The sequence below is a fragment of the Lissotriton helveticus genome, chromosome 1_2 (assembly GCF_964261635.1).
Source record: "Lissotriton helveticus chromosome 1_2, aLisHel1.1, whole genome shotgun sequence".
Lineage (NCBI taxonomy): Eukaryota > Metazoa > Chordata > Amphibia > Caudata > Salamandridae > Lissotriton > Lissotriton helveticus.
This window is the reverse complement of record NC_136058.1, coordinates 37,868,198-37,890,774: the sequence shown is the minus strand read 5'-3', so window position 1 is coordinate 37,890,774 and position 22,577 is coordinate 37,868,198. Positions and strand designations below refer to the sequence as shown.

Genomic DNA, 22,577 nt, shown 5'->3' with positions numbered 1-22,577 from the left:
TTATTCTTTTGCGCTATCCATTGCCTTGTGGATTGTATCAGGAGGTACAGGCATGCCTTATACCCAATCTTGCAAAGACGTTCTCCATATCAACAGAAGTTAACTGTTTGCCATTGTCAGTAAGGATCACAGCAGGGATTCCCTTCCATTGAAACACCTCACTCAACACATTGATGGTCGCCTCAGTGGTAATAGATCTCATGAACACTACTTCCACCCATCTAGACTTTGCATCCACAAACATTGCAGCATATCTCTCATGTTCCTGTAAACACTTAAAAGGTCCAATAAAGCCCAAGCATACTTTCTCCCAAACATTCTCCACCTTCCCCACATGTTGATCCTCATGGATTTACCAACCCCTAGCCACAATCTCTTTTCTGACTCCTTTCAGCGAACACATTTTTCCACCCCCTCGTTCATCTGTTTATCCATGAGCGGCCACCAAAATCTTACTTCAACCCTCCTGATGGTGAGTGTTTGACCTAGATGTCCCTCATGTGCCAGCTTTATTACTATGTCCTGGAATGACAAGGGTGGTATAAAACGTTCTCCCCTCAAAATTACCCACTCACCCTGAACAGACAACTCATCTTTCACTTGAAAAAATAGGCTTAAGCCCACTGGAATGGCACTTTCCCTTCTATCATCATCTAAAATAAGGCACATTACCCCTACGTGTGTTGCCATTCTTCATACCTGTAAACCATTCCACCTTGGAAACAGCAACTTCTAACCCTTCAGTGACCTCATCAAAATTGGCAACCACCTCCTCGTATTCAAATTCAAACTCATCAACACTGTCATCAGGTAGTCTTGAGAGGCAATCCGCCACAGCATTTTTCCAACCTGGTACATATTGAACATTACAATTGTACTCTTGTAATCTCACTGCTAAATGGGCTAATCTTCCAGAACAGTTTTTTGTGCCATCAGGCCCCAATACTTCAATAAGGCTTTGTGGTCAGTTCTCAAAGTGAATGTTATGTTATGTTATGTTATATCCAACTCTTCTATAGCGCACGGCTACCCCAGAGGGTGTCCCGGCGCTTTGAATGTACTTCCCCATAGAAACACTCAGAAGTATTGGGTAGCCCAAGCAGCTGCCAATGCCTTACCCTCTAGGACCAAGTACCTTCTTTCAGTGTTAGACAAAGAACGTGAGGCAAACATCACAATTCTTCTATCTGACCATGTTTCAGAGCCAAAACAGCACCAATACCAAGTGCACTGGTGTCGGTGGTCACCATCATTTTGTATTCCATTTGGAAAGGTGCAAGTACCCCCACTTGGGCTATATCCTCCTTAATCTTTGTGAACACTTCCTGTTGTGCTATATTCCATGCAAACGTCTTCCCCTTTCATAACAACTCTCTCAAAGGTTCTGTTTTTGATTCAAAATCCCCCACAAATTTCCAGTAGTACTCGACCAGCCCCAAAAAGGATCTCAATTGGTCCTAATCACATGGTGTCTGCAGATTGACAATTGCACTTACTAGGTTCTGTTTGGGCTTAATTATATCCCTAGCAATGTGATACCCAAGATAATCAACCTCTTGCACCCCAAATACACATTTTCCCTTCCTCAAAGTCATTCCAGCATCCCAAATTCTTTTAAACACTTCGCTCAGGATTCTGCTGAATTCGACTTCATTGCAACCAAAAACTAAAATGTCATCCGGTGAGAACACTCGATTTTCAATGTCACTCAAAATTGTAGTGATAGGACACTGAAAAGCACTGGCAGCAGAGCACAATACATTGGGTAACCTATTAAACAGGAAAGTTCCCTCTGACGTTATGAATGAAGTAAGGTGTTTACTATTAGGATGCAATCTGACCCGGTGATATGCACTCTGTAGATCGAGTTTGGAGACAAACGTTCTCCCCGATAGCATCATAACAATCTCATTTGTGTTAGGCAACGGAAAACTGTCTATAATCACACTCTTATTTAAGCTGCAAATGTCAACACAGAAAATAAGAGACTCGTCAGTTTTCTTCGTGATCACCACGGGTGCTAGCCATTCCGTGGCCTGCACTGGCTCTATTACCTCCTCATCCAAAATGTATTGTATTATTTCTTTGGCTTTGGCACGTGCCACCATTGGTACCCTCTATGCCACATGTTTAACTGGGATAGCATTGCACTTGAGTATGATTTTATGCAGGAAATCCTTTGCCTCCCCCACCTTCTTCTCAAATACCCTGGCATTGTCATTTAGGTAGCTCATTAACTCACCTCCTTCGACCACCATAACTTTATTTTCTGCTCTAGGATCTACTTTTATATGTAACTCGTACTGATGCGCCCAACGCAAAATACATAACCAACAGTTGATGGACAGAATGCAGAACAATGTCATACATTCACCCCAGTACAGAGATCTGGGCCTAAATCCATTGTTTTTTTGCTCACCATGCCATTCCAGTTTGAACCCAGCCATATGCAGATCAGTCTTGACCCTGTGCCTCATGGGAACAGTCCAGCCCAAACTGCCAAGCCAGGTTCTCCCTGGACTGGAAACAAGCATCCTAGGGCCAGTTTCAGGGTTTCACCCCTCTTCAGCCAGGATAGCTTGATTCCAGTGGCATAGAGAGCACAGGACCTACGTCTGGGCATACCCATCCCACTCAGGGTGACAAATGCAAAAACAACAGTTGATGGACAGAATCCAGAACAATGTCATACATTCACCACAGTACAGATATCTGGGCCTAAAGCCATCGTTTTTTGGCTCACCATGCCATTCCAGTTTGAACCCTGCCATATGCAAATCAGTCTTGACCCTGTGCCTCATGGGAACAGTCCAGCCTGAACTGCCAAACCAGGTTCTCCCTGGACTCGAAACAAGCATCCGAGGACCTAGGCATTGTTCAACACTCCGTCCATTGTCCCCTTTGGTTTTGCTTTGCTCGCCCTAAGTTGGCAGGGTATGCCCAGACGTGGGTCCCTTGCTCACTTTGCCACTGGATTCAAGTTAGTCTGGCTGATGACCGCTGATTAGCCAGAAACCAGTCCCAGGATGCTTGTTTCAGGTCCAGGGAAGACAGTTTGGGCTTGACTGTTCCCATGAGGCACCGGGTGAGCCTGATTTGCATATGGCCATGTCTGAAGTGGGGTGGCGGAGTGAGCTAACGAATGATGATGGATTAAACCCAGATCAGTTGACTGGGTGTGAGTGCTTGCAATGTTCAACACTCCGTCCATCATCCCCTTTGGTTTTGCTTTGTACGTAAAATAGGTGGCCGATCAGGAGCAACAAACACCTTACCTTTCATGCACCTTCCTGTAAACTTAATGACCGCCATGATGTACCGCAACCCTCCAAAACTCAACCCTTAATAACCCCTCAACACAACAACAGAAGGTACCAGATAACCCCATGCCACGAAACACCATATAACCACTTGGGTATTTTAGTTTAGAGAGAACCAGAGTCAACAATCAAAGATACTATCTTTCCATCAATGTTAAAGTCAGCTGTCGGTCATTTTCTATTTTTTCTCCATTTCCTCCTCATCCTCTTCTTTAACGTTCAATACCCTATGTTCATTCTTTTCCTCCTCTACACAAGCTTTTCTTTTCACTAGCTCTGCACAAGTGTGCATAATGCCCTTTCCTCCAACATTTGTGACAATTCTTAGTCTGTGCAAAACAATTTCTTGAGTATGCCAATGGGAATTTGCTGCCACACCTGTGACAAATACATGCCCCAACACGAGATGTTGACCGTCACCTTAGTGTTTTTATCTTTACCATATCTTGCTCATCCTAACTGTGTTTTAGCTTTTACAATAGTTACCAATTCAGTCTCGTCTTGCATGAGTGACACTTCTGTTCCTTTTTCTTGAGAAATTATTCTCATTTATTTCATACACTTCTGCGATTGCTCAACCACATTAGCAATATCAAAGTCCTCCTTAAGAGTAGGATTCTTCACAGCCCACAGCCGTTCTTGTTTTTTTTAATGTTGCTTTGAACTATTTGTTGGTCTCTCACCATCTCATCAGTCATTGACCCAAACTGACATTTAATAGACAATTCATATAATCTGGGCACAAACTAATTGACCGTTTGAGCAACCCTTTTTTGTGGAGTACAAAACTTGTGTCCGCACATAACCACATTTTCCTGCTTGGCAAACCTCATTCTTAACCTGACAATTGCATCTTTGTATATAACATCCATCTTTTCTATAGATTGTGGTAGATATTTAAAACACACTGCCCACCTTTGCCCAAAGCTCCAAGCAATAAAGCTTTCTTATGTATTGCAGGAAATCTAGTACCATCCAATGCCACCAAATAGTTCTCAAAGCAGTCTATCCAATCTTCACATTCAATGGGTGGATCACCAGCAGACATTATGAACGGTGGTGGAGCAGTATTCGTATTATCCAGATTCATATTTGTCCTTTTTATCCCCTGGAACTTAAATGGTGTGTGTTCCTTTATTTTTAAATTAAACATTTACACCCAACACTATAGCGTGCAAATCGCTGAAAAATCCACACAAATGCAGACCTGCCATCCACATTAGCGTGCAAATTGCTGAACACTTAACAAAAGCTGATCTGCACTTTTTATGGAATGTGCTAATTGTACAGAAGCGTGCAAAATCGCTGGAGAAATCTTTTGTACCAACAGTGAGGCAAATGCTTCAAAGAAACCCTGCACCTGCAGTACCACCATTAAATGTCGCCCAAGTGACTGAAAAAATATGGGGTGTATCTTGAACATGCACCACATGGAAGGCGAAAGCGATGCAACAGCCTTTTACAACGTAATAGGTCAGTCAGCCCGCCTGAGGAAATTCATATGCACTGGAGGCTGCTCGTGCAATATGTGGCCTCATAAGCCTAAATATGCCAAGAATCTTCGTACGTGTCTGAGGAAATTGCTAACCAGCGAAAGCGGGTATTTCAATTCTTCTTTGACTGGCGCAATGTTGAAACAATTCCAAAGTGCACCTCTGCCACGCACAAAAGTCACATACCTCAAGTGTGTGTTATGGCTCTTCACACCATGTAGTGGATACACCCCCTATCTCAGTGCCTCCTCGCCTTCAGGAAATGCCTGACCAGTCAATATTGACACAGTGCTTCTTCTCACATGCCCTTCATGCCTTCAACGATGCCTCTCCAGGCACACTCTTAGGGAATAAGTGTGAGTTCCTCTATGAATTTCCTGATCGCTGAGAACACCCTGCCTGGCCTGGATCATTGCCAAAAATGTAGTAATAAAGCATAACACTCACATAGATCAGTAAGATTACTATTTTATTTGTCAGATATCAGGTAAATCCCAACACCACAAGCCAGGGGTAGCCAACGATCCCCCACAGAATAACGGACCTTGGCCACACCCGAACCTGAGGTGATATCATGAGAATGTTATGAGATCACAAAGATCTTGGCCTAGCCAGAGTTAGCTAAGCCCAATATGACCGAATCACAATTTGCAATTCCCTTGGCACATCTACCAAGCATTTTCTAAAGGCAAACTGTGCATTTTGGAACTGATATTACCACCGACTCCAAGTCGATTGTAACCATGTGAAAATGTTGTAAAATGCATAAAAATGCATTTTTCAAAATGCCATGTAGCACACACATGCTGGGGTGCTTCAGGGAGACATTAGGCCCCCGGGCACCCTTGGTATTGCATTACCTAAGTTGTGATTACCATAGGTACGAATGGAGTAGTATTACCTAATAGCAATTACCTAATTGTTATTGCGAATCTTTAGGAATCGCTATTAGGTAATCACTATTTTCTTACATGCCATTTTGCATTCTTTAAATAGCGATTCCCTAATGTTTAAGGAATGCCAAATAGATTATTGATACATGTGCCCCTTTACATCTCATGAAAACGTTTTGGAAAACTGGGACCTGGTTACAAGATTTGGAAGCATACAAAATCAATAATGCATTCATTAGGGCTTTCCTAGACTCTGTTGTGTATCTTGTCTCATCCAGATTAAAGTTTACCTCCTTACACTAATTTATGCAAGTATTCATAGACATGGATTTCTGAGCACATGTTTTTTTTAACAAGTTAATGTTGCTTACTCTTTTCTTACTTTCACAATGCTATAACTATAGATAATCTATACAAACCGGTCTAGAAATATACCTACAACAAATTAAATGGGCAAAAAAACATACATGGGAGATGGAATAGAAACAAAGATGAAATGAAAGAGCTGTGCAAAGTTTGTTATCTATGAATTATACAATTCTATGGACAATAACCACATAACTTAATAATATACACATTAAAAGCACCTTGCTTGATCACTTTATCCAACCAATATTATTTCATATTTCATATTTGCTTATCTATTCTAACAGGAACCAGGTGACTTTTCTTACCTGGCTATATCAAAGAGTACCTTGGATCAGTAAACAGTCCTCTAAGAGCAAACATATACCGAGATACAATTCTGAGGAGACAGTTCTCTTTCACACCTCCCATGGTTACAGCATGGATTATAGCTATAACTCAGCACCAGTAACCCAGTTACTTTGTAGATCTACCCCTTATATGTCTCACCGCCAAAGGCCTTACTTACCAGATGACGACATTTCCAGAACAGACACCACCTTTATTTAACAACACTTCCTATATACCCCAGTGCCAGTTGCTGCCACTTTATATATGTTCAAAGATCTCCCCAAGGCTCGCATTTGGGGCGTTGGGGGCACGTGTGGCCCTACATCCATCTTTGAGGACACTTGGTGGTGGAGAAAGGCCCAGGCTTGATGGTTTACAAATAGGGATCCTGGTTTTCCGTTTAAACGGATTTTTACATATAAATACAGACGGAAAACAAGTTTTCCTTTAACTGTATTTATATATAAAAACGGGGAAATACTATAATACATCAATAGAATTACACCTCCAACCATCTGGTGTCTCCCCCTCCTTAGAGGGTTAAGAGGTGTCGGCCCGGGCCGACACAACCTGGCACACACATAGCCGAGCACATCAGAGGTCTTTGACAGACCGTTTACTTGTTAATGAGGCTTTTTTGTTCTTTGACCCCTTAGCCCCTGCCTCGTCACTCTGCTGATTGCACCAGCAGCTGTCTTTTCCTCGCAGACTGGGGTTTACTTCTGGAAACTAAAGACAAACATCAAACTTAAAGAAAAAAAAAACTCCCGAATTCGTGTCAACGAGAGTATAAAAAAAAAGGATGTAAACATTTACATTTAGAATCCTTTGAAAACTTTGCATGTTATTCGCCAACTTTTTTCCCTTGCCGACAACGTTGTTGGTGCCACACATCACGAGATGCACTCCAGGTGGGATGGGATTTCATCCAGCAGGTCGTGCACACAACTATTGCTGTCCATGAAGCGCTACATAAATACCAGTATAATACAGTATCTATGTCCCTTTGAAAGATCTTTTGGTGAAATGAAAACCAGCAGCTCTGGCGAGTGCTATATAGGGAGGGGTACTGCAAGGGTCGTCCCCCACAACCCTCTACTGGTCGGCCAAATCCCCACACTGGCGCTCGGGGAGGTGGGTCTCAGGGTCTGCCTGTGTGCTGGAGGCGAAGCCGTGAATAAACAAACGCTCAGTAGTCCAACCGGGGAGTGGGGGATTAAGAGAAGTTTTCAAGATAAGATTTTTAAAAAAAGAGAAACAAATTAAGAGCTTTTTTTTGCGTGGGCTGAGAAAGGAGACAAGAGGCAGTCGGTTTAAGCACCACAATGAAATGGAACCAAAAAAAGAAAAAACACTTTTTGCTGCAAATGTCTTTGCAAAATGCAGCCTCAGGAGGAGAGAAAAAAAGTTTTAATATACAAACAATAAATACATAACTAAATAAAGCAAGACAGAGTAGTCACAAGGTGGGCAGACTGGTTTTATTTACACTGAAACACATTAGTGCCACCTTACAGATTTTGTGAGTGAAGCACTACTTTTCCTTTCATGTTGTTAGCTTTTCAAGCAAAAACACTCATTGATTTCTGAATGAGTTTAAAAGTTTAAGTTGTATTCCCTATGAGTGTTTGCTTTCTTTCGGTATGTTGTTACTTTTTTTTAGGGGTTAACAATTTTTGGAAACAACCGCGTAGTAGGAGAAAAATAGTGTTATGAAAAGTATTTAAAATGAATGAGCCCTACAAGTCTTGGCCATCATACAAATGATACACCAATCCAGAATCCCCCGTGAAATACCTGCTGCATAGGAGCACACACATAATTACTATGAATTGCCAGCTATAAAAAAGGGTGGCTGTGGCCGATTACATGCCCCTACCAAGTTTCAAAATAACGTAGCACTGTTGGTCGATCATTTACTGGCTTCGTTTGGCATGAAGCTAATGGGGAACTTGGATGCTATCACTATAATTGTTCTTAGAAACATTCGAGTTGAAGTGGTGCTATTGCCATATGCCTTCACCCTGCCACTGTGTCACTCAAGCAAAAGGGCCATGAGTTGCCCAAATATTATGTACGAAATATATATTTATATCCAAGTCAAGATGCCTCAGCTACTCGCCCCCAAAAACTGCAAATGGAAGGCCGTAGCTGAGGCAGAAGGAGCGATGAGATATACAACTCCTTGCGTGAAAAAGAAGCAAAATGGCAAACAAAAAACCTGTACAGGATGGCCTTGGTAGCAGAAATCTAAGGGGATTGTCAACTGAGGGTCTGTAAAAGAAAGAAGATGCCAGATCAGTATTATACACTGATGGCCATCCTCTGCATTATTGTGTAGAATCTGGGGACAGCAGACGCACTGAGAGACATTGAAAGTGGCTGAGTGAAGTATCTGAGAAGGGATGAGTGCTCCAGTCAGAAGACTGAAAAAAGGACAGACTCAGCAATGAGTCTACTATGGTGGGCATGCATTGCTATGCCGCTTACATCCTTGGCTTTTTTCAGGGTTCTAAAGTGAAGGAGCATATAACGAAGACACAGAGATCAAGGGTCCATGTATATCTCAGATAGTTACTCTTCTAAAATGCAGCCAGATTTCACTCCACAGGTAATATAGGAAAAATGTGAGGGTGGACAAACTAAAGGGATCTGCCCCCCTCATCCATACAGTTTTGTGATTTGATCGAATGGCACTTAAGAGGTGCAACAAGACTAGGCAACATGAACGTAAAACTTAATTTATTTTACAAACTTTGGGTTACTCGGTTTGTGGTACAACCCATTGTAAAGTGGCCATGTAGCTTTGCTTGCCTTAAAATAATTTTAAAAAGTGATTACGTGAATCAAATGTAGTACGAGGGAAAGGAGTAAACTGAAAATCCAAAAAGGTATAACTTCTACAAAGTGGTTTGGGCACATTTGAATGAGCTCATATAACAGTGTAAATAAGTATGGTAATCTAAACAATAGGCTGTATTGAAGAACCTCATTTATAGCGGTGCACATATTGAAAAGATTAAACAACATGTGTGGTGTTTTCAGTGCTTGTAAAATGAAAATAATGTAAGTGGTTGAAATACTTTATAAAATGTGAAACGACATATGTATGTTTGCATTTTTGATACAACAAGTGCACCAGAAAACAAGAATGTAGTGGCATTGCATATAACAATATCAGAAGCTCGTGGGAGAGAAATGCACATTGAACACAATTGCTTTTAAAATATATATGAAATACCTTAATTTTTTTGATGTAATCCTCTTCTTTGTGATTAAAAACTTCATGAGCTCCATTTTTTAAAACTAAATCCAGTCCGTCCTGAGAACCAGCTGTGCCGAGGACCTTCAAACCATACGCTCTGGCAATCTGGCATGCAGCTATACCAACCTAAATATCAATAAGGTTTTTAAAACACGGATTGAAAAATATTCCCTTTATCTTACACAACTTAAAGTTTACTTTATTAGCATTCATCATCTATTGTAAAATAGCAAATACATGAGTTGTGTGATTTAAAAAAATAGTTATGTTATCAACTTACATATAAAAAAAAGGAATCGAAATTACCGGACCAGGTGAGACAAGTGATTAGCCTAACACATGGCTATTCTCCTGCCCAATGTAATCAGCAGTTAGCCCTGAGAATCGGTTTCTTTTCTTGATGTGCAATCAGCTAGAGATTCTTTCTGAGGATAATTTGTCTTTTAACCTAGGTTTATCCCCCAGTTTTGTGCAGTAAATATTAGCGCCAAGACGCCTCTGGCATTCGTGCTCTTTATAAATCTCTCAATGTCAATATATATCAATATCATTTTGAGAACAGGAACAAGCTAAGTTAGCACACCACCTAATGTAAGAGTATTGTAGACTCTAGGTAATTCTAGATCCTCCCTTAGAATCGATCAATTTCAACAGATATTTAGTAACTATTTCGCCATTGGATATACACAATGTCCAATTCATAAACCGTAACAACAGATTCAGAAATCCAAAACAAGTAGTATTCTTTATTAAAAATCCATATGTAGATTAGACTTCTCAGCTCACACCGCTGTTCTGAATCCGTTGTTACGGTTTATGAATTGGACACTACCTAGAGTCTACAATACTCTTACATTAGGTGGTGTGCTAACTTAGCTTGTTCCTGTTCTCAAAATGATATGCACTTTGTGTGCTATTTAACACTCTTGGTAGTGAGTGTGTATCAGGCTATATAAGCACCCATTGTTTGTTGATGTAAATTTATGATAACTTTATGATTTCACGTATATTTTTGTATCTTGAGATAGATTACTTTATGTGCAGACGCTTCTCCTTGAATGAGGAGAACACTACTACCGACCTCTTTGTAATATATCAATATCAATATTGACCTAATGATTAAAAAAGTGGGTAGCGCACTAACTTCCTGGGAATGCCACCAATATTAAGTCTTGGCATGGAAGGGGGCAAGACTAATTGCTGAAAGCAGTTAAATAAAAATAAAAATATTTTATTCCAGTCAAGCATATGTCCTTGGATTCAGATGTGAAGGCAGAATACAAGGAGGCAGGATTGCAACACCCATTGGGCTCATCGGCTTCAGCCCCCTCTGTCGTGTGTGTCAGCCCGGGCTGAGACAGCTTCGCGGGCTGGCGAGCGTCTAATTGCAGTTGCACCCGAGAACTTCACTGGTCTTTAAAAGACCATTGACTTGTTAATGAGGCTTTTGTTGTGTTTTCACCCCTTCTTAGAGCCACTCTGCCTATGGCTGGAAGAATTAGCCATCCCCCCTGAAATCTTTTTTAGCCCCCTCTCCCCCAACTTTGGCTCTAGTTGCCCACCTGCAAGGAGGTCATGATTGACATCCACGACTGTAAACAGATCTAATAGGGCTAGGCAATACTATGTCATTAAAAGAGATAACCTACAGTCTTGGTCACAACATATGGTTTTATCAGTCAATCAATACAGTAATTTTCCCACCTCCATACACAGAGGATATTCTGGTTAAACTGCTTTTCATTAGTGTATTCAACACAGAAGTCCAGAAAGGGTGTATGACAGGCCATTACCATCAAATATAAAGTATGTCACACCTCCCCCCCATGGATGGCTACATAGCCAGCAGCAAGAAATGGAGCGGCGTTTCACTTTATGAAGTTTGCTTGGTGACCACTGCCAGTCATGGAGGATTTAAAAAAAAAAGATGAACTTCAGCCTAGCTTCTCCGCTACTTTTAAGGTCTACACGGTCTTCTGTTGTATATTCCTTTATACAGGTGCTGTAAGACGCCACTTGTTCTTAAGAATGATGCTAGTTGAGTATAGCTCACCTACCAAGGTTTCAGAGAGTCCATTAATTATATTTCTAAAGCTGCTCCATTTGGTCAAGCGGCTGTGCACTATACAATCTGAAAGATTTTGGGACAACTGTCCCAGTTTTGTGTGAGACAGTCTTTCAGTTGTTGATATCTCCAGTCTGTGGGTAGCCGAGGAATGCTTTAAATTTGCCCTCGATTAACAATGCAATGCAATGCTCTTAGAGGCCCAATTAATACATTGAAAAGGCTGATTATAGATAAGCAGATATGCAGTTTTCCAGATAGGAGCTTGAGATCTCTAGACACATCATTCAATGGATGATAGTGTGTTTTGGTCCCTTGTAGCCTTTTGTCTCCTGTAGAGTATTTGTAGTCCTGAGGAATTGTTTTTTATGTGTTCCTCTATTGGGATCCAGTCAGGCATCTCTAGCTCAGAGGTGAAACAATATACCATCCAGGATAAATGATGTGCTCTGTAATGAAGTTCTAAGTTCGATAAAAGCAGGCCCCCTGATGTTGTGGCTGCTCAAAGGCTTATTGTCACTATTCTAGGAGTCATGTTACCCCAAACATACGATCTGACTGTATAATCGAGACTTAGAAGTTATTTTAGGGGTATATTCAGAGGAATCATGCCAAACACGTATATATTATTTTTAATTGCTCTTTATTGAAAGTCTTCATGTTAAATACAGAAAAAACAAGGGAAACACTTGCATATCTTTATAGGTGAGATAACATAACTTTCTCATATCCAGAACGACTGTCCACGAAGATGAGTGCATGAGGGCTGTAGGCACTATCATGACCACCGGGTAGGGAGGAGGGGTTCACATGCTGCGCAGTCAGTGTCAATGTGGGGTTACCCACCCATGAGGGGAGGTGTTGATGTGGATTGTACACTGGCGTATGATATTGGGTCCCGTTGAGAAGTCACTCTCACTGTGTCAAAGCAAGAGGCGTGCCTACACCCCCGTCTATGGTGGTCCGAGCCCAGCGCCAGCTCCAACAGTATGGTATTCCACCCAGTGATCTGCGGGACCTCCCCGGCCCTGAATCACAGATGCCTGGAGAGGTCATTGCCCATTCCCAGAATATGTGTTTCCAGGACTGGGTGGATGAGGCATTCACAGCCTTCCAGTTCTTAAAGATTTCTCAGCACACTAGTGCAAGCGCCACATCAATGATCTTGGACCCCTCCCTGTCTGTCTGGGGCACGGCATAAGACCCAACAAGCATGACTTCAGGGTGTTGAGGTGGTGGCCGCCTATAATGCGCTGATGAATGGGCAGATTTCCGTTCAGAAAGGCCACAGTGCAGGTCACTGCCAAGTCACTTGGAAGAAGTCAGCATGCTTAGAGACAAACCTGGGGCAGCTGTCTGAAACTGCAAGGAATAGCCAGTGCAGTGTACATAGTTAAATTGGAGTAGTTTAAATCATGCTTTTCTGGAAACTATGTGAATGCCGTTCAGGTTATGGGACCAATCCTAGTCAGTCAGTTCAATTTGGAGGTCCAGGCTCCAGCAGAGCCAAAGGGCCAGCAGTCGGAGGCTCTGTGTCCGAGGCACTCCAAGCATCAACCAATGCTTTCTTGATGGCAGCGTGAGTTAGGAACTGCCCAGACAGGACAGCATCCGGTCCACAGAGCTTTTCGGACTGGAGTGGTTTTCCAGCTTCATGCAGGTGTCAGAGAGTATCCACGCCCACTCAGTGCCATCTCCCCGAGTGGTTTGGGCTCCCAGTTCAGCACATCTCCGTAGGCACTACATAGAAAATTTGGTGAATATGTGATTTTACATCATTTGGGACAAAGGTACCTAGACCAACAGTGTTGAGCTACGCGTAACTGCAGAGAAAACAGAGACCCTTGCAGAATATGTCCCAGCGCGCCTTTCAGGACCTCCATGAGAGAGACTCTAGGCCAGAGGCAATGAGCCCCCAGCGATGCCTCTGGAGCCAGCCAGGTCATCAGCCACTGTTGAGGTGCTAGGTAGTATGCTTAGAAACTATGCGCTGCCAGTCTACTCGCCTCTGGGTGGGGAAATAGTTTGTCTAAGACTACCCTGCATTGGCCATCCACCCATATACGGCTGGATAGCCAAGAGTCAAGTTCCTGAATCACCGAGCCATGAAGGAGTGATAGAAGAATGGCAAACAGGTGCAGTAGATGTGGAAGAGCTACCACCTTGGACAAGGCTACCCTCCTCATCGGGGACAGTAGCAAGCACTGCCAGAACACTGAGGTCTGCCTTAGGGCTGCCAGCTGCCTACCGAGGATGCCCTCAAAGACAGTAACCAATATTCTATAGACCTGGACACCCATGTATTTGAATGCATTTTGTGTAATCCGAACCGCCATTGGTGCACCCTTTGACATGAAGAGGATACAGGCCTCCGTGAGCGGGAACACCCAGAGTTTGGCCACTCTGACCCGAAGGCAAGAGAATTTCCCAAAGGAGTGCACCACCTCCATTGCCTGGCCCAGTGTATTGTTTTTCTTGTTGTTGGCAGGATTCAAAAAGTGAATGCGAACATCAAAACATGAACAATTCATGAAAGTGTAATAAAAACACGAAATCACTCCAATAGTTTAGGTGGTTCCTTTGATAAATGACTTCAATTTGAAAGCACACCCTGACACCCCGTTGATGATATATCACTGTGTTTGCATCAGTTTATGGCTAGCATCCACCTTTGACATTGCGCAGAGCTCGAGGGAGCTCCAGTTCGGTCTACGTCCGGTGGTCATGCAAAGATGCTTGTACCACCGTGGTAGTCTTTATGCAAATCCCAAGGATGTAAACTTTGAATGCATCTCATTCCAGTAGAGGGTCCGAGGCTGTCCCTGTTTTGACGTCAAAGTAGTTGCGAATTACTCCCTCTATCGTGCCACAGTAAGCACGGTCTTCGAGTGCCATGCATTCCAGCCACCATGTGGGGACCTTTGCTCAAGATGGCCCCCACTGCAAGGGACAATGGCCTGAATTGGTTTGGCTAAAAGCTCTGCATAATGCACTGCTCTGGCCAGGTGAGGGGATGTAAACAAATCTATTCTCGTGTGTGTGTGCGGTAGAAATGTGAGTATTCCCTATCTAATGGGTGTGTCCTATGCCATGTGTCATAAGTTTCCATTATGGCCCAATTTGTCATGCTATCGGCTTCTCTGCGACTGCCCAGCTGGTAGAGGGGGTGGGATCTGTCCAGCATGGGGTCAAGCACACAGTTGAAGTTCCCAGTTATGACCAGGGTCTCAGTCAAGGAGTAGTCCATGAAGTATTCCAGGCTCTAGAAATGCGCAATTTAGTGTTAGGGAAGTAGACTCTCAGTTTGTGGATAGGGGGGCCGGTCCAACTGTCTGCACAGGCACACATACCAACCCTCAGGGTCCACCTGGTGAGTTCCCGGCTGAAAGTGTGTGTTCTGATTCAAACCAGGACTCCGTCAAACCAGGTGACCACCGCGTTATTGAAGCGCTGAGCGTTACTTAGACTTGCGCTGTGGTGTGAATCGCGCTGCTCTTTTTAAAACCTGTTTGCTTTTTATTTTTCCTCAATTGCATTTTGCCTTTTAACTTGCCATCGCCGCTACCCCCCCCTGGCCCCTCACCGCATATAATAACAAATTCAAGCACCGCTGCTTAGCGGGTCCGGGCTCCTGGGGTTCCGCATCACGTGGTCTCTGACGTGACGCCGTCGCCATCTTGGGAAGGCTGGTTCCTTCACATCGGGGGTTAGCGCGCTAGCGCTTGTTACCGCCAGTCGCCTACATAAGGTGAGTCTGGACACGGGGTCTGCCTGGAGAAGGTGACCACCGCGTTATTGAAGCGCTGAGCGTTACTTAGACTTGCGCTGTGGTGTGAATCGCGCTGCTCTTTTTAAAACCTGTTTGCTTTTTATTTTTCCTCAATTGCATTTTGCCTTTTAACTTGCCATCGCCGCTACCCCCCCCTGGCCCCTCACCGCATATAATAACAAATTCAAGCACCGCTGCTTAGCGGGTCCGGGCTCCTGGGGTTCCGCATCACGTGGTCTCTGACGTGACGCCGTCGCCATCTTGGGAAGGCTGGTTCCTTCACATCGGGGGTTAGCGCGCTAGCGCTTGTTACCGCCAGTCGCCTACATAAGGTGAGTCTGGACACGGGGTCTGCCTGGAGAAGGTGACCACCGCGTTATTGAAGCGCTGAGCGTTACTTAGACTTGCGCTGTGGTGTGAATCGCGCTGCTCTTTTTAAAACCTGTTTGCTTTTTATTTTTCCTCAATTGCATTTTGCCTTTTAACTTGCCATCGCCGCTACCCCCCCCTGGCCCCTCACCGCATATAATAACAAATTCAAGCACCGCTGCTTAGCGGGTCCGGGCTCCTGGGGTTCCGCATCACGTGGTCTCTGACGTGACGCCGTCGCCATCTTGGGAAGGCTGGTTCCTTCACATCGGGGGTTAGCGCGCTAGCGCTTGTTACCGCCAGTCGCCTACATAAGGTGAGTCTGGACACGGGGTCTGCCTGGAGAAGGTGACCACCGCGTTATTGAAGCGCTGAGCGTTACTTAGACTTGCGCTGTGGTGTGAATCGCGCTGCTCTTTTTAAAACCTGTTTGCTTTTTATTTTTCCTCAATTGCATTTTGCCTTTTAACTTGCCATCGCCGCTACCCCCCCCTGGCCCCTCACCGCATATAATAACAAATTCAAGCACCGCTGCTTAGCGGGTCCGGGCTCCTGGGGTTCCGCATCACGTGGTCTCTGACGTGACGCCGTCGCCATCTTGGGAAGGCTGGTTCCTTCACATCGGGGGTTAGCGCGCTAGCGCTTGTTACCGCCAGTCGCCTACATAATGCTCGCCCGTAGCGTAGCGGTCTAGCGTAGCGGTCACGCCTTCGCTACGCCTGAGTCTCGCCAGAGTCCTGCCCGTCTGCGCCCGTCAGCGCTAAGGCAGGGCTAGGGCAGGGGACTCTGGCCTGTTCACGATGATTTCCGCTGAGAATATCCGCCTACTGCGGAGTCAGGTAATTCCCTGTCGACATGGTACACTGGATCCTCTTAGTGGGCCTTATCAGTGCCCCTTTTGTCTTTTTAAACTACCTCTACCGTTGCCCATCAAGAGTTTGCAAGCTAGGCCGGCTACGGTTTGTAAATTGGACACTGTTGTAGTTTCGTCTACTCCATCATCTCTTAAAATCTTTCATCTAAACGTCAGATCATTATCTTGCCACGCCCTTGAAGTTTTTACCTTGATAACGGACGAGGCTCCGGATATCTTTTTCTTTACGGAAACTTGGCTGCTTGACCAGTCTATGGCGGTTATGAACCTAGCCTTGCCTGTGGGATATACTATGCACTCCCTTCCCCGTAACGCCAGAGGTGGAGGTATAGCAGTTGCGGTGAAGTCATGCTACCCCTGCATTTGGAAACCCATCCCATTGCCAGGATGTGAGAGTGCCCTTTGTAACATCTCAGTTAATCCCCACTTTACGTTTACGGGACTTCTGATATATCGGCCCCCTGGTCCCGATGGTGCCTTTCGCCAAAGCCTCCCGGAGGTGATCTCCTCCCTAGCTCTGAAATCGGCGAATTTTACAATCCTAGGTGACCTTAACCTTCATATGGACGTTCCACTCTCCAACTCGGTACACACCCTATTGGAGGATTTGGAAGCGCTCCAAATGACTCAACTGGTCCAACTACCGACCCATACGGGTGGCCACATACTAGATCCCGTTATAACGAACCTGGCAACCAACATTTCAGTCCAGCCTCCTAGACCAATGGCATGGACTGATCACCATTTGATTGAGATCCTTATTGCCACTACTTCTTCTTTCCCGGAAAAGAAGATTCCAGCCAGTTTCAGACGTCCCTGGAGAAATTTGAATCTGGAGCATTTCCATCAGCTACTGATGAAATACCATCCTTCACCTCCTACTGAAGTCTCCCGGGGCTATGATACTTTCTGTGAATGGCTCAATCAATCTTTAGATAAACTCATTCCGGCCAAGTGGTGTAAGACCAAATCGAGCCCTTCAAGCCCTTGGTACGATGAATCTTTGAAAGCTCTGAAAGTCTCCTGCAAAAAAGCAGAACGCGCTTGGCGTAAAGCGTATGATACTGACCTCAAGGCGGCCTATAGGGCTTGCACTAGAGTGTATCATCGGGCCATTTGCACTGCTAGGGCTGCTTTTTACGCTCTGGAGATAAAAAATAGTACAAACCCCTCCAAGGTCATCTTCAGGGTATGTAAGGACCTTACCAGCAAGAGGACGGACACTGTTACTATTGAGCCCTCCTTGGCACATTGCGAGGATCTAGCCTCGTTTTTTGTTGAAAAAGTGGAGGCCATCTACAGGTCATTTTCTCAGCTTCCCATCTGGGAGGAAATGCCTACTTCTATGGCCCCAAAATCATTGCTAACCATCCCTAGTCCGACCAGGGATGAGTTTTTAGCTCTGACAACAAAAGTTAAATCCGGCTCTCCGGATGATCCTTTGCGACCTGCTCAGTTCCGGGAACTTGCTGAATGTTGTTATCCTGCCCTTCATGATCTCATCAACATATCTTTCAGCTCCGGCAGTGTTCCCAAGGCCTGGAAACAGGCTGTGGTCATTCCGATCCTTAAGAAACCTACCCTCGATCCGACCAAACCAGAACACTACCGGCCCATTTCCCTTCTTCCTTGGCCAGCCAAGCTAGCGGAAGCTCATGCTAACCGCATTTTATCTGCTCACCTGCAAGAAACGAATCTACTGGATATTTCCCAGAATGGATTCCGTGCAGGTCATAGCACCGAAACAGCTCTCTTGGCTGTGGTGGAATACATAAGGAAGAAGTTGGATCAGGGTCAGACGGTGGCACTGATCCTTTTGGATCTCAGTGCCGCTTTCGACACGGTGTCCCATCAGATTTTATTACATCGTCTGATGGAGGCTGGAGTCGGAGAGACGGCACTTGAGTGGTTTCGCTCTTTTCTTAAGGATCGAGGTTTTAAAGTGTCCACCCCCCCTTTTGTTTCTGCGTCACGTCCTATTCTTCAGGGTGTTCCCCAAGGTTCGGCTCTTAGTCCCACTTTATTTAATTTGTATGTTCAGCCTTTGGCGGAGGTTGCCCATAGTTTTGGTCTTTCCTTAGTGTCATACGCCGATGACACGCAGCTGGCGGTGGCACTGAATGGAGACTCCAGCATGGACGCCCCCACCTTCCAGTCAGCGTTAAAAGCTGTTGCTGGCTGGATGACGGACAACCGATTACAACTAAATGCCTCTAAGACCGAGGTCATTATCTTCGGTAAGGAAAGTGGTCTATGGGGAGATCAATGGTGGCCTACTGATCTTGGCCCTGTGCCTACCCCTGTGAGTGAAGTCAGAAACCTTGGGGTGTGGTTCGATGACAAGCTTTCATTTATTTCCCATACCAAACGCGTGGCTGGCGCATGTTTTGGTACTTTGCATGGTCTGAGACCCATTTTTAAATTTTTCGATGCTGAGACCAGACAGATCATGGTCCAGGCTCTGGTTCTTACCAGACTGGACTATGCCAACTCTCTGTTTTTGGGCTTAAACCAGGCCGAACTGTCCCGTCTCCAGAGGGTTCAGAACGCGGCGGCTAGGATGCTTGTCGGCCTCCCGAAATTTGTCTCAGCTCGCCAAACCATCCGCAATCTTCATTGGCTTCCGATTGAGCAAAGAGTTAAGTTTAAAGCCCTCTGCTTAACTTTTAAAATCCTCAACCTAGCCTCTCCCCCGATCCTTGCACAGACTATTCTGCACTATGTTCCTACCAGAGCTCTTCGCTCTGCTAGTCTTAACCTTGTCATAGTGCCTCGTTTTAAAAGGGCTAGAGTGGGTGGTCGCTCGTTTTCAGTGCTGGCGGCTGCTCTTTGGAATTCTCTTCCAGCTCCACTCCGCTCAATTTCAGATCTGCTTCCTTTTAGGAAGACCTTGAAGACTTTTCTTTTCTCCACAGTTTAGCCTGTTTTTTGTCCAGCTTTCTTAATCGTGTTGTGTTATTCAGATCTCCAAGCGCCGGGACGCCACTTGGCTGCGGCATCCGCGCGCTATATAAAAAATAGTTAACATAACATAACATAACGTAGGTAGAAAATGTTGTGTAGTAGAGCGGACATTCCCACCGTGCCCACAGGCACTGTCCCTCAGCCACGGTGAGATTTGTTTCTTGTAGGATTCCGATGTGGGAATGAGTGTGGTGAGGTATGAGTTAATCAGATGACGTTTACCTGGGGGACCCATCCCCTGGATATTCCGGATTTTAAAATTGTATGCAGAGAAGTGGGGCATGACGTGGTTGGAGAAGAGAAAACATCCCTCCACGCACTACCGTGCCTTGAAGTTGGTTATTCACGAAGGTGAAATGCCATGTCTGGATAACCCATGTTAGCTTGCTGTGAGTGCCCTCCACCTCAATATAATAGTACCATCTGTGCTATTTTTAAAAGCAAAACTAAGGAGAAAGTGTAACATGTCCGACAACAAATCCCCACCAAGGGCTGGGACAAAATCCATAACCAATAAAATCAAGAAATAACTAAGAACTAGAAAGGCCAGAGAAGAACAACTGCAGTCAGAAACAAGACCACAGAGGGCGAGGTGAAGACTCAAGGGAATGGCAAAGATTGAAGGATCTCAGAAAGGACAGCTAAGCAGTGGAAAAGCAAGGCCAAGAAGGGAGGGAGCAGGGCATGGGGAGGGGAGGCGGAGGTACAGAGCACCAGAGAATTGTAAAAGCCGGAGAGAGAGAACAATTGAGATGAAGGACATTGGGGAGGCGTGATCAGTGGCACCACCCTGTATAGTCCATGTCACCTTGCTGCCAGCCTGTTGAGGACACAAAAATAGCAACAGAAGCCAGGGACCCAGGGACTCTTTCTGCAGCGGGTGTTTTGGTGACCCTGATGCAGAGACTAGTTGGGCTAAACTAAGTCCTCTAGCAATGGCGTCATGATTTTGGGGCGTGACATTGCCTTGTTTCCGGACCTGGTCAGTGTGGTATTGTGGTATTCACCTGAGTGATACCATGGTGATGGAACCTTGGGGAACAGAATGTTGGGAGGTTGAAGCAGGTGATGCAGGGGAGCTGATGCTGATGGATGGGACCTTTGAATCTGGAATAAACTTCTTCTACCTTATTGGAGTCTCCTGGTTCTTGAGTGATACCGATCTTACACTGGCGACGAGCGAGGGATCACATTTCAGCATTTCAGATAAGGATCAGGGTTTCAACATCGTTCACGATCAATCTCTGGATTTACATGTTACTTGGCTGAGAGATGTCCGCACTGGAAAACATCTCATGTGAGTTTTGAGACTTCCTTCTTTACTTTACAAACAATTATTTTGTGGTGGACGCATTGCGGAAACTCAAAGTCAAGTTACCCTCCTGCTTTGGGTTTATTGGCTTTATGTTATAAGGCTGTTACTAGGGCAAACTTGCTCAGACATTGGCCACTGCTATTCTGTTATGTTTACGGGATTGGGAGCACTCAACACGCAAATTCACCCCAACATTTCATATAATAATGGGATTGGGAGTGAACGGCGCAAGCTCATCCCGATATTGTCTACTTAAACAAAAAGCACACAGAGGTGCATGTCATTCATCACACTCACCTCACTAGACAAGTCACTGGAACCCTGCAGCACACAACTCACAAAGCAGAATTCTGCAGTGAACTATCTGTGAAGCTTTTCATCTGTGCACGTCATGTTCTCCGTTAATCATACATCTAGACCACACGTCCCACGTAATTTACATGATGTGGACGCCCTTTTGGATCGGGAAGTTACTACGCTAAGGACATTCGCATGCTCAATACATCTGTATTTTCAATTATTTCTATTTCAGTGATGCGCACACTCACTTGATGATTTCCTGACTTCCTTGTTACCGCTCATCCTACATCCAGTCAAACCTCAGTGATGCACACACTTCTCTCCGATGCGCATTCTTGTTTACTGATTTCCTGTTAACTGCTGATCCTGCATCTAGTCTAAGCTCAGTGATGCGCACAGTCTCGTCTGATGCGCACACTCAATCCATTTACAGCGGTTGCTAACCATTGAGGTACTCTTTGATGTAGAGTGTGGTTTCTTTTTAATATGACTATCTACTCACAATATTTTTACAATGGTGAGATACACCAATTATTGAATCTTTATTTACATAATGCTTTTGCACAGGAGGTGATAATACTTACTTTTTCAACTTGTTATTAATTCCTACAACAACTCCGAGTGGAGCTGTATTTCAGTTCTGGTTACCACGAGTCTTTGTTGAGTTGAACAGTATATTTTATTATCGTGTTATTAGTATATTTTTACTCACTATGCAAAATGTAACAGCACCTCGGTTTTTCCTAATGTCACCAGGAGATCCTCCCATTAAGTGGCAAAAATGGAGAAAAGTGTTTGAAAGATAAGCAAAGGTTTGCGGTACCTCTCTGAGTGCAGAGAGGAAAACAGCTCTTCTCCTACATTGTCTTGGTTTGGAGGGTCAAGAAGTGTTTGACCATCTACCTGAGATTGTGGGTGAAAATCTGAATGAATATGAAATTTGTATCTTGAAACTTGATAGACATTATCTACCTAAAGTGAGCACCATTTTAGAGGGCTGTCATTTGGGGCGTAGAACTCAAAGTGATGGGGAAATCGGTAGAAAATGATGTCACTGCTTTAAGAAAATTAGCATTTTCATGCAAGTTTGGTGCTTTAATTGAAGAAAGGGTAAGGGACCAATTCATGCTTGGATGTAATATGGAAAAAGACAGGGATGATTTGTGGCAAAGAGATGATCCCTCCTCAGATGAGGTGGTAATAACGGCAAAACAGATATAGCTGTCTTTGAAATGTGTAGAGGTTATCACGAGA

General features: G+C 44.5%; 1 protein-coding gene across 3 annotated transcripts in view; it reads right to left on the bottom strand.

The window, feature by feature from the left end:
• Positions 1–22,577, bottom strand: part of CRYZ (crystallin zeta) — a 228,218-nt gene that overhangs the window by 103,134 nt on the left and 102,507 nt on the right. For all 3 annotated transcript variants that reach the window (XM_078668603.1, XM_078668613.1, XM_078668621.1), the window contains exon 6: positions 9,644–9,793. In XM_078668603.1, coding sequence (XP_078524729.1) covers positions 9,644–9,793 — 150 coding nt within the window. The remainder of the gene's footprint in view (positions 1–9,643; positions 9,794–22,577) is intronic.